Raw genomic sequence first — 21585 nt, 5'->3', positions numbered from 1 at the left:
TGATTCGCTGGCGCGTCTTGTTTGACCACGCCCCCTCTTTCGGAGAACGCGGTCGCTATTGGACAACGGAGGTGTCCGTTTCGCTAGGAGGCGGGTGGGAGGCTTCTGGGCCGGCTCTTCCCGCGATGCTGCTCTTGGGCGCCGTGCGGTGGTGCGGCCGCGGCCTGGGGGCTGCCGGGAAGGTGAGACTCGGACGGGCGCGAAGAACTACAGCTCCCCGCATTCCATAGCACTCAGCCGCCGCAGTGAACGGGGTGCCAAACGGCATTGATTCTACAGTGCAGATGAGTTAGTTGCATAACCTTCTGACTTCACCGACCTTCCTTGTGGGGCTGGGGAAGAGCAGAGCTTGGAAAGGCTGGGTTGCTGTGAGTTTTTCGGGCTGTATGGCCATGTTCCAGAAGCATTCTCTCCTGACATTTCTCCCACATCTATGTCAGGCATCCTCAGAGGTTGTGAAGTTGTTGGAAACTAGGCAAGTGCGGTTTATATATATCTGTGGAATAATGTCCAGAGTGGGAGAAATAACTCTTGTCTGTTTGAGGCAGGTGTGAATGTTGCAATTGGCCACCTTGATTAGTATGAAATGGCCTTGCAGCTTCAAGGTCTGGCTGCTTAATGCCTGGGGGAGGTGTCAGGGCCAGCTAACAACCCAAAAATTGTTTGCTATTTTAGGTCGCTGGTTGTTGTTATTTTATACTGTGTTATATTGTCATTTTATATTGTTTTATGATGCTTTTATTGAATACTGATATGCTCATTTTAACATTGAATTTCCCCATGTGAGCCACCTCGAGTCCCTTCAGGGATATAGAGGCGGGATACAAAAATGATGATTATTATTACAGTAGAGTCTCACTTATCCAAGCTAAACGGGCCAGCAGAAGCTTGGATAAGCGAATATCTTGGATAATAAGGAGGCATTAAGGAAAAGCCTATTAAACATCAAATTAGGTTATGATTTTACAAATTAAGCACCAAAATATCATGTTTTACAACAAATTTGACAGAAAAAGCAGTTCAATACACAGTAATGTTATGTTGTAATTACTTTATTTACGAATTTAGCACCAAAATATCACAATATATTTAAAACATTGACTACAAAAATGGCTTGGATAATCCAGAAACTTGGATAAGCGAGGCTTGGATAAGTGAAACTCTACTGTATTATAACACCTCCCAACAAAGGATTCCCCCAGGCAGGAAGCAGCCAGGCTTTGAAGCTGAAAGGCTATTCAATGCTAATCAAGGTGGCCAATTGAAACATTCTGACCTGTCGCAAAAAGACAAGAGTTCTTTCTCCCACCCTGGATATTATTCCACAGATATATAAGCCCCACTTGCCTAGTTTCCGACAGACCTCCCAACCTCTGAGGATGCCTGCCATAGATGCGGGCAAAACATCACGAAAGAATGCTTTTGGAAAATGGCCATATAGCCCTGAATACTCACAGCAACTCAAAACTTGGAAAGTCTGCCTTCCTGGACTGCAGCTCATAGGTTATCACGGAGAACCACAATTCCCAGAATCTGCCACCCATGGAGCATTCTGGGAATAATGGTCATATAACTAAATGGATCAGACCCTCCATTTTATATTATAAGCAGAAGCCAGAACGAGGATTCATAACATCAGTAGGGCTGTCAGGATTATTCTGATATCTATTTAGCACTTTGTGTTCAAAGCATTTATCAGGCGTTATTTCTGTTGGTTCTCCGTATCCATGAGTTCAGCCATCCACCCCCTGAAAATATGTTTAAAATAAAAAATTCTAAAAATAAACTTTGATTTTGCCATTTTATATAAGAGGCCTATTTTACTATGCCCTTGTACACAATGGGACTTGAGCGTCCATGAATTTCGGGATCCATGGGGATCCTGTAAATAAGCTCCAGTGGATATTGAGAACCCTCTGTAGCCTTTGCTCAGTTCTGGTGCAGCCCTGACAACAACATTCAAATTAGCTGAAATCCAAGCAAGGCTTTAAAAATCTTATACATGATTATATACATATAACAATATATAGGTTAATGTAAAGTTTATCCCCTGACATTAAGTCTAGTGTCCAACTCTGGAGGTTGGTGCTCATCTCCATTTCTAAGCCGAAGAGCCAGCATTCTCCGTAGACGCCTCCAAGGCCATCTGGCCGGCATGACTGCACAGAACACCATTACCTTCCCGCCAGAGTGGTACCTATTGATCTACTCACATTTGCATGTTTTCAAACTGCTAGGTTGGCAGAAGATGGGGGTAACATCAGGAGATCATCCCATTCCCTGGATTCAAACCGCTGACCTTTCAGTCTGCAAGATCAGCAGCTCAGCAGTTTAATCTGCTGCGCCACCAGGGGCTCCTATATCAGTATATAACTGAGTATATACAGGAAGTCTCCAAGCTGCTATGCTGGTTTTCAAGTGACACATGGGTCTGTTAAAAAAAAAGGGCTGCAAGATTTCCCTGTTTTTGATTATTAAAATACAGCATTTACCAAGATTATCTTGGGCTTTAAGAGAAGACTTAATAGACGATGGATTCTGGCCAACACACATTTTGGTGCCTCAAATGTTTCTGGGTATATTTGACCTGCTGATTCCATAAATGGTACTAGGTTTCCCCTATCATATCTAGTTTTTGAGATACAGAACATATGCTATATACTAGCTCATCCATAGAAGATCACAATAATAATACAGTATCTTAAAAACTAGAGCTGATACACCAATTAACTACTGGAGCTGTGATGGCACAAATCCTTGTGCCGGTTAGACTGCTAACCTGAAGTTTGGGTTGCTTATCTTAACGTTGCCTGTTCGAATCTGTGAGACGGGGTGAGCTCCCATTTGTCAGCTCTAGCTTGTGGGGACATGGGGTGTCCTCTGGGCAATATTTCTGTAGACAGCCAATTCTCTCACACCAGAAGCAACTTGCAGTATGTTCTCAAGTTGCTTCTGACACAATAAAAATCCCAATTAACTCCTGGAAAAATGCCCAAAAGCGAAGACACAAATAATTTTGTTTGTTAGGCTGTGTCATTTATTTGTTTATTTTAAAAGACAATTTGTATTAGCATGGGTTGTAAGTTTAGCAGGTTAAATAGTCAGTTGAAGTCAAATTAGATGACATTCCTTTAAAAATAAGTCTTGTCTTTAGGCGACAGATTCCTCTCCCTGATGACTAAATTTGTATTGTCCAAGAAATCGAAATCAGGAAGACATGCTGGTTTATAAGAAAAATTACAAAATCTATAGTCATATGTTAATCTTTATAAGAATCAGGCTATGGTCAAACAATATTTCCATGATGATGATGTTTATTTATATCCCACTTTTTCGAACCGCCAACCTTTCAGTCAGCAGTCCTGCCAGCACAAGGGTTTAACCCATTGCGCCACCGGGGGCTTAATTGAGACCCAAAGTGATGTTGATAAGATTTTGCCTTTGGCCATTGTAGGCACAGGGCTCTTGTGTTTTAGTTTGATATTTGTATTTTTGTACAAGGCAACTATAAACTGCATAGCTATAAAAATATTGTTGATAATGATACTGATTATGGCCTTATGGTGTATTGGTGCCACCCTCAACCACAGTTCAAACAGTTTCCAACCTTTTCTCATCTAGGACATACTCACAAAGGCAACTGATACAATTTGCTGCAACAGAGTATGGTGGCATCAAGTGTTTTAATTGGTGTTTAAAAGGGAGTTTTCACATTCCTGGAGAATAAGACTATCCGTGGCTATTTGCCTTCCCTGTGGTTAGTGCTGGTATTATGTGGAATGCCAGTTGCTAAGCAACAAGCCTTCCTGCCTGGCTGTCTGTGTGAATTGGGATCAATGAGATGTGGGATTAATAATTGTGAATATTCTCTGTGCAGTGGCCACTACCTAATAGGTGGTTCAGCCATAAATAACTTCTTTGCACTGAATCTTAAAGATGATACATATGAAAGAAAATAGCCCTACGAGGTGATGATGATGATTATAATGATAACAACAACAAGAAGAAGATTTTAACCATCTCAGGGATTGCAGAAACAGTGACTTTCTGAAGTTCAGCTGGTTCAGTGTCACAAGTGGAACTTGAACCCAGCTCTGCCTGCAATCAAGGAATGTAGACAGTTTGCTGAAACTAGGATGCTAGCCTTTTTTAAAATGGGTTTTTAAAACCTGTCTGTATGTGGTATATATGTGATTAATTTCATTTCCTAGGAGTCTTTGACTCTGCAGATGTCTCCAATGCCATCCCTCAGAAGACCCAGCCAGCTCCTGATGAGCCAAAAGTTCTCTAACCTTGCTTTAAGTTCGGGAAGCATATTCAGGAGTAGTAGCCTTGTTTGCATACAACAAAATACAACAAGTATTTTGGTTGTCCAGTAAAGGTATCACCACTCCTTTCTGGATTTTAGCATGTATTGTATTACACAGACAGTCCTCAAGTTACAAATAAAATAGGTTCTGTAGGGTTGTTGTATGTCTTTCGGGCTGTGTGGCCATGTTCCAGAAGCATTCTCTCCTGACGTTTCGCCCACATCTATGGCAGGCATCCTCAGAGGTTGTGAGGTACCTCACAACCTCTGAGGATGCCTGCCATAGATGTGGGTGAAACGTCAGGAGAGAATGCTTCTGGAACATGGCCACACAGCCCGAAAGACATACAACAACCCTGTGATCCCGGCCATGAAAGCCTTCGACAACACATAGGTTCTGTAGGTTTGTTCTTAAGATGAATTTGTTTGTAAAACAGAACAGGTACATTTTTAAAATGCATCTCCATCCCTATATCTCTTATCTATCTATCTACATATATATACAGTAGAGTCTCACTTATCCAAGCTAAACAGGCCGGCAGAAGCTTGGATAAGCAAATATCTTGGATAATAAGGAGGGATTAAGGAAAAGCCTATTAAACATCAAATTAGGTTATGATTTTACAAATTAAGCACCAAAACTTCATGTTATACAACAAATTTGACAGAAAAAGTAGTTCAATACGCAGTAATGTTATATTATAATTACTGTATTTATGAATTTAGCACCAAAATATAATGATATATTGAAAACATTGACTACAAAAATGGCTTGGATTATCCAGAGGCTTGGATAAGTGAGACTCTACTGTACATACACACACGTATGCATATTAGCTTTGGATAGCATAGGTAAAGGTAAAGGTTTTCCCCTGGCATTAAGTCCAGTCGTGTCCAACTCTGGGGTTTGGTACTCATCTCCATTTCTAAGCCAAAGAGACGGCGTTGTCCGTAGACACCTCCAAGGTCATGTAACCTTGGATGCATGGAGCACCATTACTTTCTTGCCAGAGGGATACCTATTGATCTACTCACATTTGCATGTTTTCGAACTACTAGGTTGGCAGAACCTGGGGCTAATAGCGGGAGCTCACTTCGCTCCCCAGATTCAAACTGCCAACCTTTCGGTCAGCAAGTTCAGCAGCTCAGCGGTTTAACCCACTGCGCCACCGGGGACTCCTTAGGGAAGGGCTAACACCCCTGTGGTGTTTGCTTTGCTGTCTGTTTTCCTGTTAAGAATATTTCACCTCCCTTTCTGTTCCTGTGATAATTGGATTTTGAACATTTTGGCTTGTTGTAGAAATAAGGATTGTTGATAAAGCTTCAGCAGAGACACCTTTTCCCCACGATAACTCTTTTAGGAGTGATTTCCCTTCCTAAGGGTAGATTTCCTGTTGTCTCACCTGACATTTATAACTTTGAGTGGTATGTAAGTCTGATGTCTGTGACTAGGGGACTGCCTGTATTATTATTATTATTATTATTATTATTATTATTATTATTATTATTGCATTTTATTGTCTTTTGTTGCTCTCTATCACCAATGCTTTGTGTGGAAAGTTTCACTACAACTTCTGGGAATGTGTAAATGAAATCTGACAAACCAGATCCTGGCCTGGTTTGACTTCTGGAGAGGGACTATCGTACTGGAACATATGTAACACTGTTTTTGTTCTTGCTAGGAGTGCTTCTGTCTCTCCAAGCATCCCCAGGACAGCAGTGCTGCTATGCCCTTGCTCCTGGACCAATCCTGTCACAAGAGGTTAGTGACTGTGCAGAGGCTCCCTGTGATGCTCATCGACAGTGGACAGCGTCACATCCACACGGAGGACAAGGATAATGTTTCCCAAAATGCTGCTTCCCTGATGGACAAAGGGCCTGACTCTCAGGAGAAGGCTGCTTCTCCAAAGCCTCATTCTGATGTACCTTCAAGCCTTTCTCCTCCTACAACTTGTTGCATGAGCGGATGCCACAACTGTGTGTGGATCACATATGCAGAAGAGCTGCTGAAACATTACCAGGATGGTGGAGAGGAGGCATTGGCAGCTGTGGAGAAACACATAGAGGATGAGAATATAAAAATGTTCTTGAAGATGGAAATCAAATTCCTCATGAAGAAAGACTGAAGCTCTCAGGCCATAATAGATGCACAAAGAAAGGAAATTTTGATCATTTACAACAGGGAGAGGGAATCTTGGATCCTCCAGATGTTACTCACTTCAGCTCTCCAATCCATGGCCAATGGGAAAGGATTATGGAAGGTAGAATAGATACTTGTTTCATCCACTATATATTTTGCACTACATCCCCTATTGTCTTTTGCAATCAGTAGTGCATGCTAGGGCTTCACAGTGTTGACGTCCAAAATATTGGAAGGGGCAAGGGTTTCCCTCCTTTGATCTGTTGTCCTTCTGAACGAGAAGGTGCAAGTTTGATTAATTCTAGAATTCTGAAGCCTATTGATATGATGTTGATATATGTCATAACATAATTTTCAACCTATTTTGCTGAAAAGGGTTTCACAGTGTTTCTCCTGATTTTATTGTCAACTGTATTGTGTTTTTTATTCCTCTGTGGCATTTGATAGATACTGAGGAGTCCTGATTTAAATGCATTTGAGTCAGGTCAGCTTTTCCAGTGCTGCATAATTATTAATTAGATTTGTATCCCTCAGCAGAACATGCGTTGACAGTGGGATTTCATGCCCAGCTTAGGAAGATTGTTGTATCATGGGCCTTCAAAGAACAACTCTGACTCTACATGCAGATCCTTGGATGACGCCTTAAATACTGTAAAGTCGTCCCCCCCCCCCCATTAGATAGTTGAAGCATGAGGGAGAGTGTCAGGATTAAAGATCATACATGTACATGGGTGGACACTCATACATTTACGAAAAAGTAAAATTCAATAGAAGCAAGAAACATTTCAATGTATGCCTACTTGGGAATAAATCCATGTGTGCTATGTCAGTCACTTCTGAGGAAGTATGAAGAGATCACACTGTAGCTGAGTCAGCTGCTCAGTCCCTTTAGCTCAGGCTAAGGCACGTGAGGGCCCTCAGGAAGTTGTGCTTCATGACTGAATAGAACTTGAATCTACATATCCTACATTTTCCTATCACATGGGCAAAAATGACAAGACTGTCCCATAGATCTTACCATCAACATGGCTCTATTTATATTTGTAAACATCTGCATAATATTTATAATAAAATAAATAATTATACTTTACTTGCACAAAGTGCTTCCTGTTGTTAATTTGCAAATAAGTCTTTAAAAGTTAGCAATATTTTTATATTATAATGGGAAAAACTAAGAGTTGCAAATGCTCTTTGGCCAGAGGATTTATAATACTGATGTATGCTGATATTTATATAGCGCTTTGAATTGTTCAAAGCATTTAGCATGCATTATTTCAGTACAGTTGCCCCTTCATATCCATGGATACAACCAGCCAGAGCTCAGAAATATCTCCCTAAATAAAAAGTTTCCAAGAGGATACTGATTTTGCCATCAAAATATAAAAAAGAGGCTTGAATATTTACAAATTTTGCTATCCATGGAAGGTCCTGGAACAAAGGCCCAGCAGATACTGATTGTGTGTACTGTAATGCTAAATGCTGTCTTATAATATGAATCAAGGCTGGGATATAGAAGTTAATTACAAGGTCAAGAGACAATCAGATGTGCCGGCAACTGTAATGCCTCTATATTTCCCCAGAGAACTGAAATTCTTTTTCTAACTTTTGTGGGCGAAAGAAAACTAGTTCCAACTATTTGTATACCTCTAGCCTAAAAGTAGAACTTGGGACAGTGTCCTGTTTGTACTATAACTTTCAGTTTCCCTTAGTCACTATGGCCAGTGGCCAACTGGAGGATTGTGAAAGTTGTTGCTCAATGATAATTTTCCCAGTCCGAGCCAAAAAGAGATCAGATGCAAAAAAAAAAAACCCTCAAATGCACCAAACAATTTATATATGTTCATGTTGGAAATATCCTTTTAGTGCAACATAAGGAGAGTAGGATAAGGAGAGTAGTGTAACATAAGGAGAGCTCATAAGTGCCAGACTTGCCAACAAACCAGGAAAAAAGATGGCTGGTCTTTACCTTTATCATCAAGATGGCGACAACATGGCCTTCTAGATATTGCTGGACTGTATCCCAGCCCACACAGTCGTGGGAGATGCAATTTAAAAAACGTGTTTCTCATTTCTGCTTTAGAAGCAGTTTGATCCTCAAAAATCAGGAGGTGATTTCTTTTTCACCAAAAGCACAGAAGCATTCTTACATCCCCCAGTTTGTCCTTCATGCTGCTGTTGAAAGGACCACTTGAAATGTTGTCAAGACTAGAGGGAGGAAACATCCACATGACTGTAAATTCAAGGTCAAACTGATTCACAGTACCCTTAAAATGAGTGCATCTGTAAAAAAGCTTGGTAGCTAACTTGAGCAAAATGTTGTATTTCAGAGGAAGTTAGCAAAAGCCTTTCTAGAAAAGCAAATAATTGCCTTTGTCCTTCACATCCATTTGCTCTAAACAAGTTTTTAGATACGAATCACAGATCACTTTTTAATGGAAGTGCTGAATCTTCTACTAATTACAGCTATGTTGTGTTATTTATTGTTCAGTCGCTTCTGACTCTTTGTGACCTCCTGGACTAGCCCACGCCAGAGCTGCCTTGGCCCATGGCCACCCTCAACTCTTTCAAGGTCAAGCCAGTCACTTCAAGGATACCATCCACCCACCTTGCCCTTGGTTGGCCCCTCTTCTTTTTTTCCTTCCTTTTCCCCCAGTATCATTATCTTCTCCAAGCTTTCCTGTCTTCTCGTTATGTGTCCAAAGTACTTCATTTTTGCCTCTAATATCCTTCCCTCCAGTGAGCAGTCAGGCATTATTCCCTGGAATATGGACTGGAGTATGGACTGAATACAACTATGTATTCTGTAGCAAAAAGGATTAAGCTATAAAAGCTTTGTGTTAAATAAATCCATGGATGATTGTGTAGGAAGGAAACATTTAAAAGGTACTTGTTTTTTGTTTGTTTCATCTGGTACAGTGTACAAAGATTTGTTGACCGAATACTAAAAACAACAGTTGAAAAAACTGGCAAATAGCTGTTTGATAAATCAAAGCAGTGTCTGAGTAGCTCATCTCACAATCTTCTAGGATGCCTCAAGAAGTTCTGCCACTGGCCATAATCTCTCCTATTGTTGTCTAGGAAGATCACTGTATTTTTTTTTGTTTTGTTTTTTATGTGGCAGGAGTGACTTGAGAAACTGCAAGTAGCTTCTGGTGTGAGAGAATTAGCCGTCTGCAAGGACGTTGCCCAGGGGACGCCCAGATGTTTTGATGTTTTTACCATCCTTGTGGGAGGCTTCTCTCATGTCCCCGCATGGGGAGCTGGAGCTGACAGAGGGAGCACTCTGCGCTCTCCCCAGATTCGAAATGGAACCTTCAGGTTACTGTGCTGATATGCGAACATCTTGGCCTTGCTAAAATAATTAATACAGGTGATGATCTGATCCAGGTCACTGATCATATAATAAAAACCTGCTGACCCAACTCAAGCCATGGATGAAAGAACAAAGCTTCCCAATAAATTTTTGTCCACCAGATTTCATGTTTTGTCAGTTTATTCTAGAATTTCTGGGGTTTTTTTTAGGTCACAAGCAGAGACTGAAATACTCTTCCGTTTTTGACTAACATGGCTACCCTTCTAGAAATTGTGGATTCAAGAGTAACCAATCCTTCAAATAAAAATACATAGGGTTTCATAAGACACACATGCAGAAGTAGCCCTGTTAGTCTCTTGTAGCGTAAAAAGGAAGAACGCCACTATGTTTGCGTATCACAACTGTAGAAAAGCACTAATAAAGACTTCTTCTTTTTTTCTTTTTTTCTTTAAAAAAGGAAGACATGTAGCAGCATGTCTAGCTGGTTTATATTTCAGCATGAGCTTTCATGGATACAATAAACACACTTCTTCAGGTGCAATCTGTATTGTATACTACATTTAAAGAGGTGGCTTTATACTCATGAAAGCTCATACTAAAAGAAAAAAAAAAACCAGTTAGTCTTAAAGTTGTTGTTATCTTACTTTTTCACTTCTCCTTTCCATCCTCCTGTTTGGAAAATGATATGGCAATTTGAAACTAAAGCTTTTTCTTGTTTCTAGAAAGAACAGAGGCCGATATTTAGCCAATTGCAATAATATTGAAATGTTATCCCTGTGTTTGTATCCCAAAGCCCTTCCCTTATCCTGGATACATAGATAATAAACAATGTAGGTATCATTGAAAATGACACAGGATTAAAAACAAGTGACATAATCCTATTATGAAAAGCACAATAAATCTAGCAACCCCTTTCAAGCCTCCAGAGCTCTGGCAAGCAAGAGGCACTGGTCACTTTTAAGAGGTACTGCTGTATTACAGACAGTCCATATCTGGTAAGTAGCAGTTTGTTTACTAGGCTCATAGTTCATAGTTTGCTTATTCAAAACTACCTAACTTCTACTCTTACATGGGTCCAAAAGGGTATATATAGCTCCAAGAAGACGCTCAGGTATGATGGATTCTATGTTTTATACAAATTGTTTCAGCCATGTAAAGATACCAGCTTGCTCTGGACCATCTCCTAATTGAAACTGCCTTGGAAAGCTTTTCTTAGGCTAGTCTACCTTAATCCAATGAGCCTGCCAAATATATATTAGTTTTGTGCTGCAAAAATCTATACCTGAGAAAATGATAATAATACTTTAAGATTTGAAAACAATGTTATTTAAAATAATCTCTAATGAGATTAATTGAAGCATATGTTTAATCTTTACATTTATGATAGATCTAAGCCATGATTTTCAAAATGACCTGATTTTTTGGGGAACATTTCTCAAAATGACAATTATGGGGACAAAGTACAGTGTTATCTCGCTACTTCGCGGTTCACTTTTCACTCCCTCGCTATTTTGCGGGTTTTCAGTTAATATTAATGCACACATTTATTGCAGTATTTTCACTGTTTTGCAGGTTTTTGCGGCATGCAAAAGGTTTTGGAAGGGGGGGGAGGGAGAAATAAAGGAAGAGGGGGGAGGGGAGGGAAGGGTTGGAAATAAAAAAAGAGTTATTTAGCTTCCATTCTTCTTCTCTGCCGGTGTACTGTATATTGTAACTGCTAAAATAAAGTACAGACTGCATTGGAGTAAGCCGTCTGTGGTTTGCTCTCCTCCACACATAGAATAAATATAGTGTCCCTACTTCGCGGATTTTCACTTATTGCGGGTGCTCCTGGAACGTAACCCCCGTGATAAGTGAGGGAACACTGTAGTTTCTATTTCAATTGCAAGAAAGCCTGTGGAGTCTTATTCCCTATCTGTGTGATTCCAGCCCATGGATGAACATTGCTGAGTCTGAGAGAAACCTTTTCATGAAGGGAGATTCAGCTCTGGAAATAGCTGATGAACAACAAAACAAATCCTTCTCTTTCCTCTCCAATATTAATCCTGTGAGCATTACACAGAGGTGGAAAATATATGTGATGAGGTGGAACATGCTAATCAGATTAACATATGTTTTAGGACTTGAATGTGAAAAAAAGGAATACAGTATTGCATCACATCAATGTTCCATTTATTGGAAAAATTGCACCTCAGTGTGCTCACTGGATTGCTGCCAGGAACAGATGCACCCAATCTGCTGTGGGCAAGTCTGCATGAGAACAAATTTGTTAGATAGTTGCCCATTGAGACTGTGTGCCCTGTGCCTATGTTGTCTGCTGTATGCTGCATGATGATCCTATACCCTGTTTCTGCTCCTAAGTAAGAATAGTTTGCATGTCTATTTTGCATTGAGTTCTCATCCCTGTATGTACTTTTTGTCTCATTCTCATTTTGAAGGTGGACACTTAACAATTCATGCGTTACAGAAGGAAAGGGTCTGCAAAAAGAACTGCACTTTGGAAGGACTAAAAGGGAGAGGGAAACAGATTCAGGTTGAATATCCCTCATCTAAAATGCCAGAAGGGTTACTGTTCCGTCCCCCAGGACGATGGTTTGCCTTACTTATTGGTCGTTTGTTTGTTTTCCCTCCTTTGCATTTTGTTTCAGCCTCTGGCTGCAAAGCCCAGGAAAGGTGGCTTGAAGTCTGCAAGAGCTGGCTGCAGTTTTCTTTGCAATGATTGGTCAAAGAGTACAACATCTTAGGACCGCCCTTTTTACCAGGGTCTAGTCTCCATTTTAGAGTTTCATTCTGGCTATAGTCTTCCAACGTGCTGGAGCTGTGCAAGGCTAACTGGGACAAATCATCCTCAAAACCAGGCCAATCTAAGCCTATCCAAATTAGATAAGTATTGAATTATACTGATCTGGAATAGGAATTCTAGTTAGAGGAGCAGGGTTATTCCATCGCTTCTAGAACTAATCTTTGCTGTAAAGATAGGGAAGGAAAGAGTTTCTCCTTCTAATATAGACAGCGTGATTAGGGTATAGTGGTTTTATAATCACCTTTGCCTTCTGGAACCAGGGATAATTCTGCAACTAAAACCTATGGAAATTTGTTTCATTTTCTGCAACTTTAAGATCTGTGCCAGGTTTACAACCTTGTATGAATAAACATCCTTTTTTGAAGTTATCCAGACTCAGTCGTTCAATATCTATAGGACAGCTTATAGGGATTTGCAGTTCGCCCGGATAAAGGACAGCACGTTTCAGTTTTATAGTTTTTTATTGTCCGGCGGACGGCACAGTTTTGAGGTAGATCAGCGGTTTTTCCGCTTGAGCTAGCTTGCACGGCTTATAGTTTTTTATAGTTTAGGAAGTTTAGTTTAGCTTTTCCGCCTGAGCTCAGTCTGCATACCTAAAGACTCTACCAGCGTCTGAGGCAGTGGAGCCTGCTCTCAGACCTGAAGGAGTCAAATAGTGGGGCTCTATTTCCTTGCTATTTGGCTCGCGTGTGCGCACGTGGCCCAGTGGCTTTCTGGGTTTGCACAGGCTGTGCAGTTCCCAGCAACGTCCAGGGCTCCCTCGGCGGTAGACCTCGAGCCGCGGAGCACCAGCGACAGTTCTTTGGCTGGCTCTGAGGCGTGAAGCCCACCAGAACCAGGCTAGAACCTGGACAGGCCTGGCAACGCTGCTGCGAGTTCGGCCGGAGCACTCGGCCGGCTTCGACCTGCCTCATCGTCCTGCGGTGGTGACCTGCCTCATCGTCCTGCGGTGGTGACCTGCCTCATCGTCCTGCGGTGGTGACCTGCCTCATTGACCTGCGATGGTGACCTCCCTTCACAGCGGGGAGGAGGCGTCTCTTCTCTCCTCCTTTCCAAAGCCAGCCTCGGTGCTCCTTCGGCGGCAGGCCTCGAGCCGCGGAGCACAAGGTGCTTGAAAATTTGGCGAAGTCGCCATTTTGGCAGTTTACGTCACTCGGGCAAGGGAGGTATCAAGTGGCAAGTTGCTGTCAGTTGGCATTTTGCAGCTTGCCCACCAAAGTCTGGCGCCAAAGGTCACAATCTTTGTAAAGTATAGTTACTTAGTGATATATATTGCTATGGTTAAGTGCTGTGCATTGTATTATATATTGCATTTGCTTTTATTGTAAATTTACTTGCAGGTATATTGCATTTGCCTTTGTTGTAAATTTACTTGCTACTAAGAATATATAATGTCTATGCAATTTCAAGATGATACAGATGGTATATCTCCTCCTGAGGCTGAAAGTAGGAATGAAAGGCCCCAAAGGATAAAGCACCCTTCAGCCAAAATGCTAGCCCATCTAATAGACGAAAAGGAGTTCCTCCATGTGAGGTTAGGTTCGGCATGGGAGCGCATCACAACATTGATGGGCAGAATAGAGAGCTTGGGTATTACAAGGGTGCCATCCATATTACAGACAGACCTCGAAGAGACCTTCGGTCTTTGGAGGGGTTTAGTGTCTAAGATAGTCCAGGTCCTCGAGCGCATTAACGCCAAGGATTCAGAGTTAGAAATAGTGAGTGTTTTAGCTGACACTAATGAGAAAGAAAATAGGGTGAGGGCAATCCTAGCTTCCTTATGCAGCCATGAGACCAATCTTTTAAAATCACCTGCTGTGGCACTTAGTCTTAAGTCCAACCGGTCTAGCCAGGTATCTAAACTAAGGGAGCGTGCATCGTCTAAACACAGCCACTCTAGCAAGTCTTCTGCTGCTGGGAGTGCCATCTCTTCCCTAGCTGCCTTGCACATTAAGGAGGCTGCACGTCTGGAGCTACAGAGCAAGGTTGCGGAGGCGGAAGCTGATGCAAAAGCAGCTGACCACACTTTCCACCTTAAAGAGGAGGAACAGCGACTCCAAATAGAACAGGCCCAAAGGCAATGTGAAATAGAAATGCTTAGAATAAGGATGGATGCTACTGCCAAAAAGGTAAAAGCTGAGACTTTGGCCAAGGTCCTAAGTGGGCAACTCACAGAAGAAAATGTAAGTCAGTTGCCAATGCAGGACCCTTCCTCCAAGGTGCTTGTGCACCTTAATAGTTTAAACAGCCAGCTTTCTGACGAGGAACATGAAGACTTCTCTCTTCGGTCAGAACAGGGCCCTAAAGTTGCCTTCGGGTTGCCTAAAGTTCAGAGCATCATAGCGGGGAGCTCGTCTTTGCTCAGGTTGCCTGTGCCTCCTACTAAGATTCCCGAGCAGTCAGCCAAACCATCAAAGCCTATCACCAATTGGGCCCTACAAGCAAGTCCAAAAGGAACCATCTGTCCGTCTACAGACGATGCCTTCCCTCCAAAGGGTCAAAGGTCGACACCAGGAGCACGGGATTTCTCCCTGCAGCAGCCAACGCCACATAAGACACCGTCAACACCAGAATCCCAACTCGTCTCGATCCTTAGAAGTCCCAAAAGAGACCTCAAGGACAAGGGAGTCGAAAAGTTTTCAGACAAGCCTGAAGAGTTCCTTCTCTGGAAGGTTACCTTCAAGAGGGCAATTAGAGACTTAAAGTTGTTGCCTGAAGAAGAGCTGACCCTGCTAGGCGCCTGGTTGGGTCCAGCATCATCTTCTCAAGTTAAGAGAATATATTCAGCCCATGTAGCTGATCCCGACAAAGCCTTGGAAAAGGCCTGGGACAGATTACATCAGCGGTATGGAGCTAGCACGGAGATTGAAGCATCTCTAATGGACAAGCTGCAAAGGTTCCCAACCTTAAAGCTCAAGGACTGCAAGCTCTTGTGGGACCTCAGTGATCTTCTTGCAGAGTTAGAGTCGGCCAAGGAGAATCCAGAGTTGCCTGGACTGCAGTGCCTCGATCAGCATCTGTCCCAGCGGCAGATTCTGGACAAACTTCCCTTTGCCCTGCAGGAAGACTGGGGGAAACAGGTTTTTAACTACAAGGAGGCCCATTCTCAGGCGTACCCACCGTTTTCCCATCTGGTCCAGTTCATCACCAGAGCGGCCAGGGAAAGGAATGATCCACAGACGGGCCTGCCCACCTTATATCAAGGGATCCATACAGGGAAGGCGCCTGAAGTGGACAAGAAACCACCTAGAGAGGCCAATAGACCTGTCAGCGTAAAGGCAGTCGAAACTCAACACAAGACTGACAAAACCAGGTCAGAAGTAAAGGAGGTGCTCTGCCCCATTCACCAAAAGCCTCACAGTTTGGCCAACTGCCGGGAATTTGGCAAGAAGCCTTATAAAGAAAGACAACAGATTGTACAGAAGCTGGGCATATGTTTTAGGTGCTGTGGAGCAACTCCTCACTTTGCTTCCAACTGCAAAGAGGACGTCAAATGCGCAAGGTGTAACAGCCTTAAGCATTGCACCGCGATGCACAACTCTGACGCTGTCTCCCGCGCCAAAGGGGACACGTCTTCCAAAGAAGGGTCATCTACTGAAGCCACCAACATGCAGACCGCGTCACGGATGCAGGAGGATGCTCCATCGGTCGCCTGTACTGAACTATGCTCTGACGTGCACCAGTTCAGAGTCTGCCATCCCATCTGCCTAGCAGATGTATATCCAGCCAGAAGACCTTGGCTTAAAAAGAGACTTTACGTGGCTTTGGATTCACAAAGCGACGCCTCCCTGGCGACTCCAGAGTTTTTCCAACTGTTTGACATAAAAACCCAGACGGTCGACTACACCATGTTCACCTGTGTAGGGAAGAAGAAGTTGCAGGGTCGCATAGCATCCGGCTTTGTTGTCTCCTCTTGTGACCAGAAGAGACTGTTCGAGTTACCAGACCTCATTGAGTGTTCCTCTATTCCCCGGAACAAAAGGCAGATTGTCACCAGAGAAGTCGTGGAAGCCCATCCTCACTTGCGAAAGCTGAAGAACGCCTTACCTGCTTTCCGTCCAGATGTGGACATTGCCCTTCTGCTTGGTGCGGACTGTCCGAACTTGTTCTATGTGAACGACCAAGTTAAGGGACCTCCAGGGGCGCCCATTGCTCAGCTGCTACCACTAGGCTGGACAGTTACAGGCCCAGTGTGCATAAACAAGATGCACCCACCATCGTCGTTGGACTCCAATCAAGCACAGGTGCTTAAAGGTGGACGTCCTACACTTGTGCGCAGTTGCCTAAGTCACATCTCAGTCTACTGCCAAGGAATAACTCCAGAGTATTCCTCCACCTTCAAAGTCTCTGAGAGAGACGAAGCCATAGCGCTCTCGAAAGATGAGCAAAGGTTTTCGGACATTATGAATGCTCAAGTCTCACGAAGTGCAGAGGTGAAAGTTTGCAAGATGACCACAGAAATCAAGATGGGCCAAAGATCTTGCCTGGAACCACACCGTTTTGAATGTTTTTCGGAGTGGCACAGTCTTCTTAGAGCAGTTGCTAGGCTTATACATCGTTTAGCTTGCAAAGATAGTGAGCCTTTACAGGTCCAGGATATGATAAAGGCTAAGAGCGTCATATTCAAGTCAGTACAGAGATCTGCTTTCAAGCAGGAAATAGCTAGGCTAGAGCAAGGGCTCAACATCCCTAATCAAAGTCTTCTAAATGAGTTAAACCCATTTCTAGACAAGGAGGGTATTTTGAGAGTTGGAGGAAGGTTAGCCAAAGCTAAACTCAAGGCGTGCATAAAAAACCCCATCATCATACCCCCTAATAGTCACACTGCATTGCTGCTCGTTCGGCATCACCATGAAAGGATCCATCATCAGGGTAGAACTCTAACTGAGGCAGCCCTTAGAAATGAAGGTCTGTGGGTAGTTAATGCCAAAAGGTTGGTCAACAGTTGTATTTTCAAATGTGTTAAATGCAGGCGCCTTAGGCGAAACTGTCAAAGTCAGTTGATGGCAGAACTACCTCAGGATAGGACTTTGACAGACCCACCCTTTTCCCATGTGGGAATCGATGTGTTTGGTCCTTGGGAGGTTGTCACTAGGAAAACCAGGGGTGGTGTTGTAAATAGCAAGAGGTGGGCAGTTTTGTTTACTTGTTTAGTAATACGAGCTGTCCATATAGAAGTCATAGAAGGGATGGACACTTCATCATTTTTAAACGCATTAAAAAGGTTCATAGCCCTCAGAGGGCCAATTAAGTCAATTCGGTCGGACTGTGGCACCAATTTTGTAGGTGCAACCAAAGAACTCAATTGTGTGTCTAGGTTTGGGAGAGACCCAAAGGTTCAGAACTTTACGAATACTGAACAAATTATGTGGACTTTCAATGTTCCTCACGCCTCCCACATGGGTGGTGTTTGGGAGAGGATGATTGGTATTAGTCGCAAAATCCTTAATGCCATGCTTTTGAGTCATAGGTCATTGACGCATGATGTTTTGGTGACACTTATGGCGGAAGTTACCGCAATTATCAACAACCGGCCGCTGGTTCCCCTTACCAGTGACCCTGAGAACTTACAACCACTGACTCCTGCACTTATTTTGACACAAAAGGTGCCAGGATGGAAGGACATCATGTTGCCAGTTCCGGACGGAACTCACCGTGCCCTGTGGAAACAGGTGCAGTCCTTGGCCAACCACTTTTGGAAAAGGTGGAAAGCTGAGTACTTAAGCCAGCTTCAAGCTAGAAGAATCTGGCAAAGCCCACAGGACAACATTGAGGTTAACAACGTTGTGTTGTTAAAGGACAAAGACTTGCCCCGCCATGCGTGGCCCATGGGCATTGTATTAAAGACCTTTCCTTGCCCGGACGGTAAGGTCAGGAAAGTTCAATTAAAGACTTGCAACAGAGCCAAAGTGTCCATTTTGGACAGACCAATTAGTGACCTCGTGTTGCTTATTGGAGATGTTTAAAGTTCTAGTGTTTGTATTGTCATATGTGCAAAGGTGTTTGTATGTTTTTGAGTGGTAAATTCCCACATCCTGGGAATTTAAGCGGGGAGTGTTCCGTCCCCCAGGACGATGGTTTGCCTTACTTATTGGTCGTTTGTTTGTTTTCCCTCCTTTGCATTTTGTTTCAGCCTCTGGCTGCAAAGCCCAGGAAAGGTGGCTTGAAGTCTGCAAGAGCTGGCTGCAGTTTTCTTTGCAATGATTGGTCAAAGAGTACAACATCTTAGGACCGCCCTTTTTACCAGGGTCTAGTCTCCATTTTAGAGTTTCATTCTGGCTATAGTCTTCCAACGTGCTGGAGCTGTGCAAGGCTAACTGGGACAAATCATCCTCAAAACCAGGCCAATCTAAGCCTATCCAAATTAGATAAGTATTGAATTATACTGATCTGGAATAGGAATTCTAGTTAGAGGAGCAGGGTTATTCCATCGCTTCTAGAACTAATCTTTGCTGTAAAGATAGGGAAGGAAAGAGTTTCTCCTTCTAATATAGACAGCGTGATTAGGGTATAGTGGTTTTATAATCACCTTTGCCTTCTGGAACCAGGGATAATTCTGCAACTAAAACCTATGGAAATTTGTTTCATTTTCTGCAACTTTAAGATCTGTGCCAGGTTTACAACCTTGTATGAATAAACATCCTTTTTTGAAGTTATCCAGACTCAGTCGTTCAATATCTATAGGACAGCTTATAGGGATTTGCAGTTCGCCCGGATAAAGGACAGCACGTTTCAGTTTTATAGTTTTTTATTGTCCGGCGGACGGCACAGTTACATATTTTGGTTTTGGAATATTTGCTTGTGCCTAAAACAGAGGGTGTGCACTGAACCATCAGAAAGCAAAGGCATCAGTATCTCCGATACCTATGTATTTTGGAGGACTTTGTTTTTCAGAATTCCAGATGAGGAATTCTCAATCTGTATTTTCTCCAAGTTTGATGTGTAAAGCAGATGTAGGGGAAGAGTGTGTGACCCCCGGCAAATATGGCACCAGTGCCACACTCTGAAAGGGTGATGGTAAGGAGAATATAACCAATGATGAAAATATTTTACCATGCAGTGTAGTTTTTGAAGAATGGTGAAAAACCCTGCCCAGTTTTGCCACTTGAGGAAAAGGGCAAAACCCTTCCACAAACAGAAACTAGACTAGTAGTTCAATTTTACTTGTGCCCTAGAGGAGGAGACTGTCCATTGTAGTGAGTGTAGTGGAGCCCTTGAGCCGGCAAGACTGCTGACTGACAGGTCAGTGATTCAAATCCAGAAAGAGTGGGTGAGCTCCCTCTATCAGCTCCAGCTCTCCATGAGGGGACATGAGAGAAGCCTCCCAAAGGATGGTAAAACATCAAATATCCGGGTGTCCCCTGAGCAACGTCCTTGCAGATGGCCAATTCTCTCACACCAGAAGCAACTTGCAATTTCTCAAGTGGCTCCTGACATGAAAAAAAGTGCAGCAGATGTGTGTAGCAGAAGGCTGCATTGCACACAGAGCTCCACCTTCCAAAATCTTGGTGCTGCTTTTGACCACCTCCGAGTCCCTGCCACCTGAAGCCCAGCTTAGTTCAGCCTAATAGGAGGACCATCTCTAAGAATGAACTGTAAAGTGTGTATGTTTTGAAATAACACCAATGTTAGAAGGGAAAATCTCTATCTAGAGATCAAAGATACGCCTTCTCTCAAATGAACGGTCTCTTCTGAACATTGAAATATATCTTTCAGAATATATGATCAGTCCAGAAATTCCTCTGAGGCCTGCGGTCCATTTCCCACTCCCTTCCTTTTTTCTCAACAGATTAAGGAACTGACCCAGTTTGCCAAGGAGACTTTTCTTCGTTGCAGCCATGAGCCTGGAACCTCCAACACCAGAAGTCAAATCAGCCACCAAGGTGACCGGAGGGCCCGTCACCCCCAGGAAAGGACCTGCCAAATTCAAGCAGAGGCAAACTCGACAGTTCAAGAGCAAGCCACCAAAGAAGGGCATCCAAGGGTGAGAAATGAAGTGTTGCTTACAAGAAGAGTGTTGGTCCCACCTTTCCCTGGAAACAGTTATATGCCTCTAATGTACCACTGTTACATCCCTACCAGCTCAGCAGCTTCTTTCATTGCAACATTTCCATCCTGGAGAGCTTTATATAAAACCAGCTTTATAGGATCTACAAATCTCCACCGCATTATTTTCCCCTTCGGTGTCAGAAGAGTTGGGGCTGAGTGCTTATTGGTCCTGCTATTGAACCCATAACAGCCCTCTTTTCTCTATCTGCATCTGAGGTCTGAAGATAGGAAGCAGAGACAAATTTTGGTAAACAAATGGGAAGTGAAACTCCTGGGGTGGTGAAGCTGCTGTTTTAGTTCAACTTCTAAAGAAGCTTTTGCTATATATGAAAATACCATTTCTGAACTCCCAATTTGATGGGGGTGGTAGCAGCTGTTAAATGACTCCTTCCTACCATCTTTTTTCTGAGCAGAAAGGTAATGATGATGATGATCATCATCATCATCATCCCACTCTCCCACCCAAAGAAAATTGGAACTCATTATGCCTTATAATTTAAAACAAGCACAATACAAATAAAAGCAAACATTGCAATATTCACAGTAATAAAACAAATGAAACAGATAAAAGTAAATAAAATCAATTCAATTAAACAATGCAGCACCCTCTTAAATGCCCATTTTTATATAAAAAAGAAATCTATGATGATTTGATGGGAAATTCTTTGATTGATTTTGCCTTGTGTAAAATCTACACAAGCTATACCTGCATGTTGTGATCTAAATTCGCATATGCAGGTCTACTTCCTCCAATATTAAGCTCTGAATTTTTGTGTCCCTCCCAAATTATTGACTCCACTGTGAGCTGGTTCTCACAACAAAGGAGAAGAAATAAAAATGTGATCAAGTCTGCAGGCCCAAAGAAAATAACAATTTCTGCCATGCGAAGCAGCTGTCTGCGGGGAGTGCTTATTCACAAATCAGTCTGTGGGCAGGGATGGGAAGGCTCCTTCCTTCTGCTTCTAACAGAT

The 21585-nt window shown here is 42.8% G+C and overlaps 1 protein-coding gene across 5 annotated transcripts in view; it reads left to right on the top strand.

The window, feature by feature from the left end:
* The first annotated feature begins 25 nt into the window (after positions 1–25).
* Positions 26–21585, top strand: part of pde6g (phosphodiesterase 6G) — a 24271-nt gene continuing 2711 nt past the window's right edge. Inside the window, exons 1-3 of one of the 5 annotated variants that reach the window (XR_001729929.2) lie at positions 26–182; positions 5992–6570; positions 8938–10741. Coding sequence is in view for 4 of the 5 variants with exons in the window: in XM_008104124.3 (XP_008102331.1) it covers positions 20404–20549 (146 nt within the window). In the remaining variant the exon portion in view is untranslated. Of the gene's footprint in view, positions 289–5991; positions 6571–8937; positions 10758–20354; positions 20550–21585 lie in introns of those variants that run through there. The other 4 variants (XM_062970830.1, XM_008104124.3, XM_062970831.1 and 1 more) reach the window with 4 other exon arrangements.

This window comes from Anolis carolinensis, chromosome 2 (assembly GCF_035594765.1).
Source record: "Anolis carolinensis isolate JA03-04 chromosome 2, rAnoCar3.1.pri, whole genome shotgun sequence".
Lineage (NCBI taxonomy): Eukaryota > Metazoa > Chordata > Lepidosauria > Squamata > Dactyloidae > Anolis > Anolis carolinensis.
Note: the sequence above shows the minus strand (reverse complement) of the source record. Positions and strands in the feature narration are given on the sequence as shown.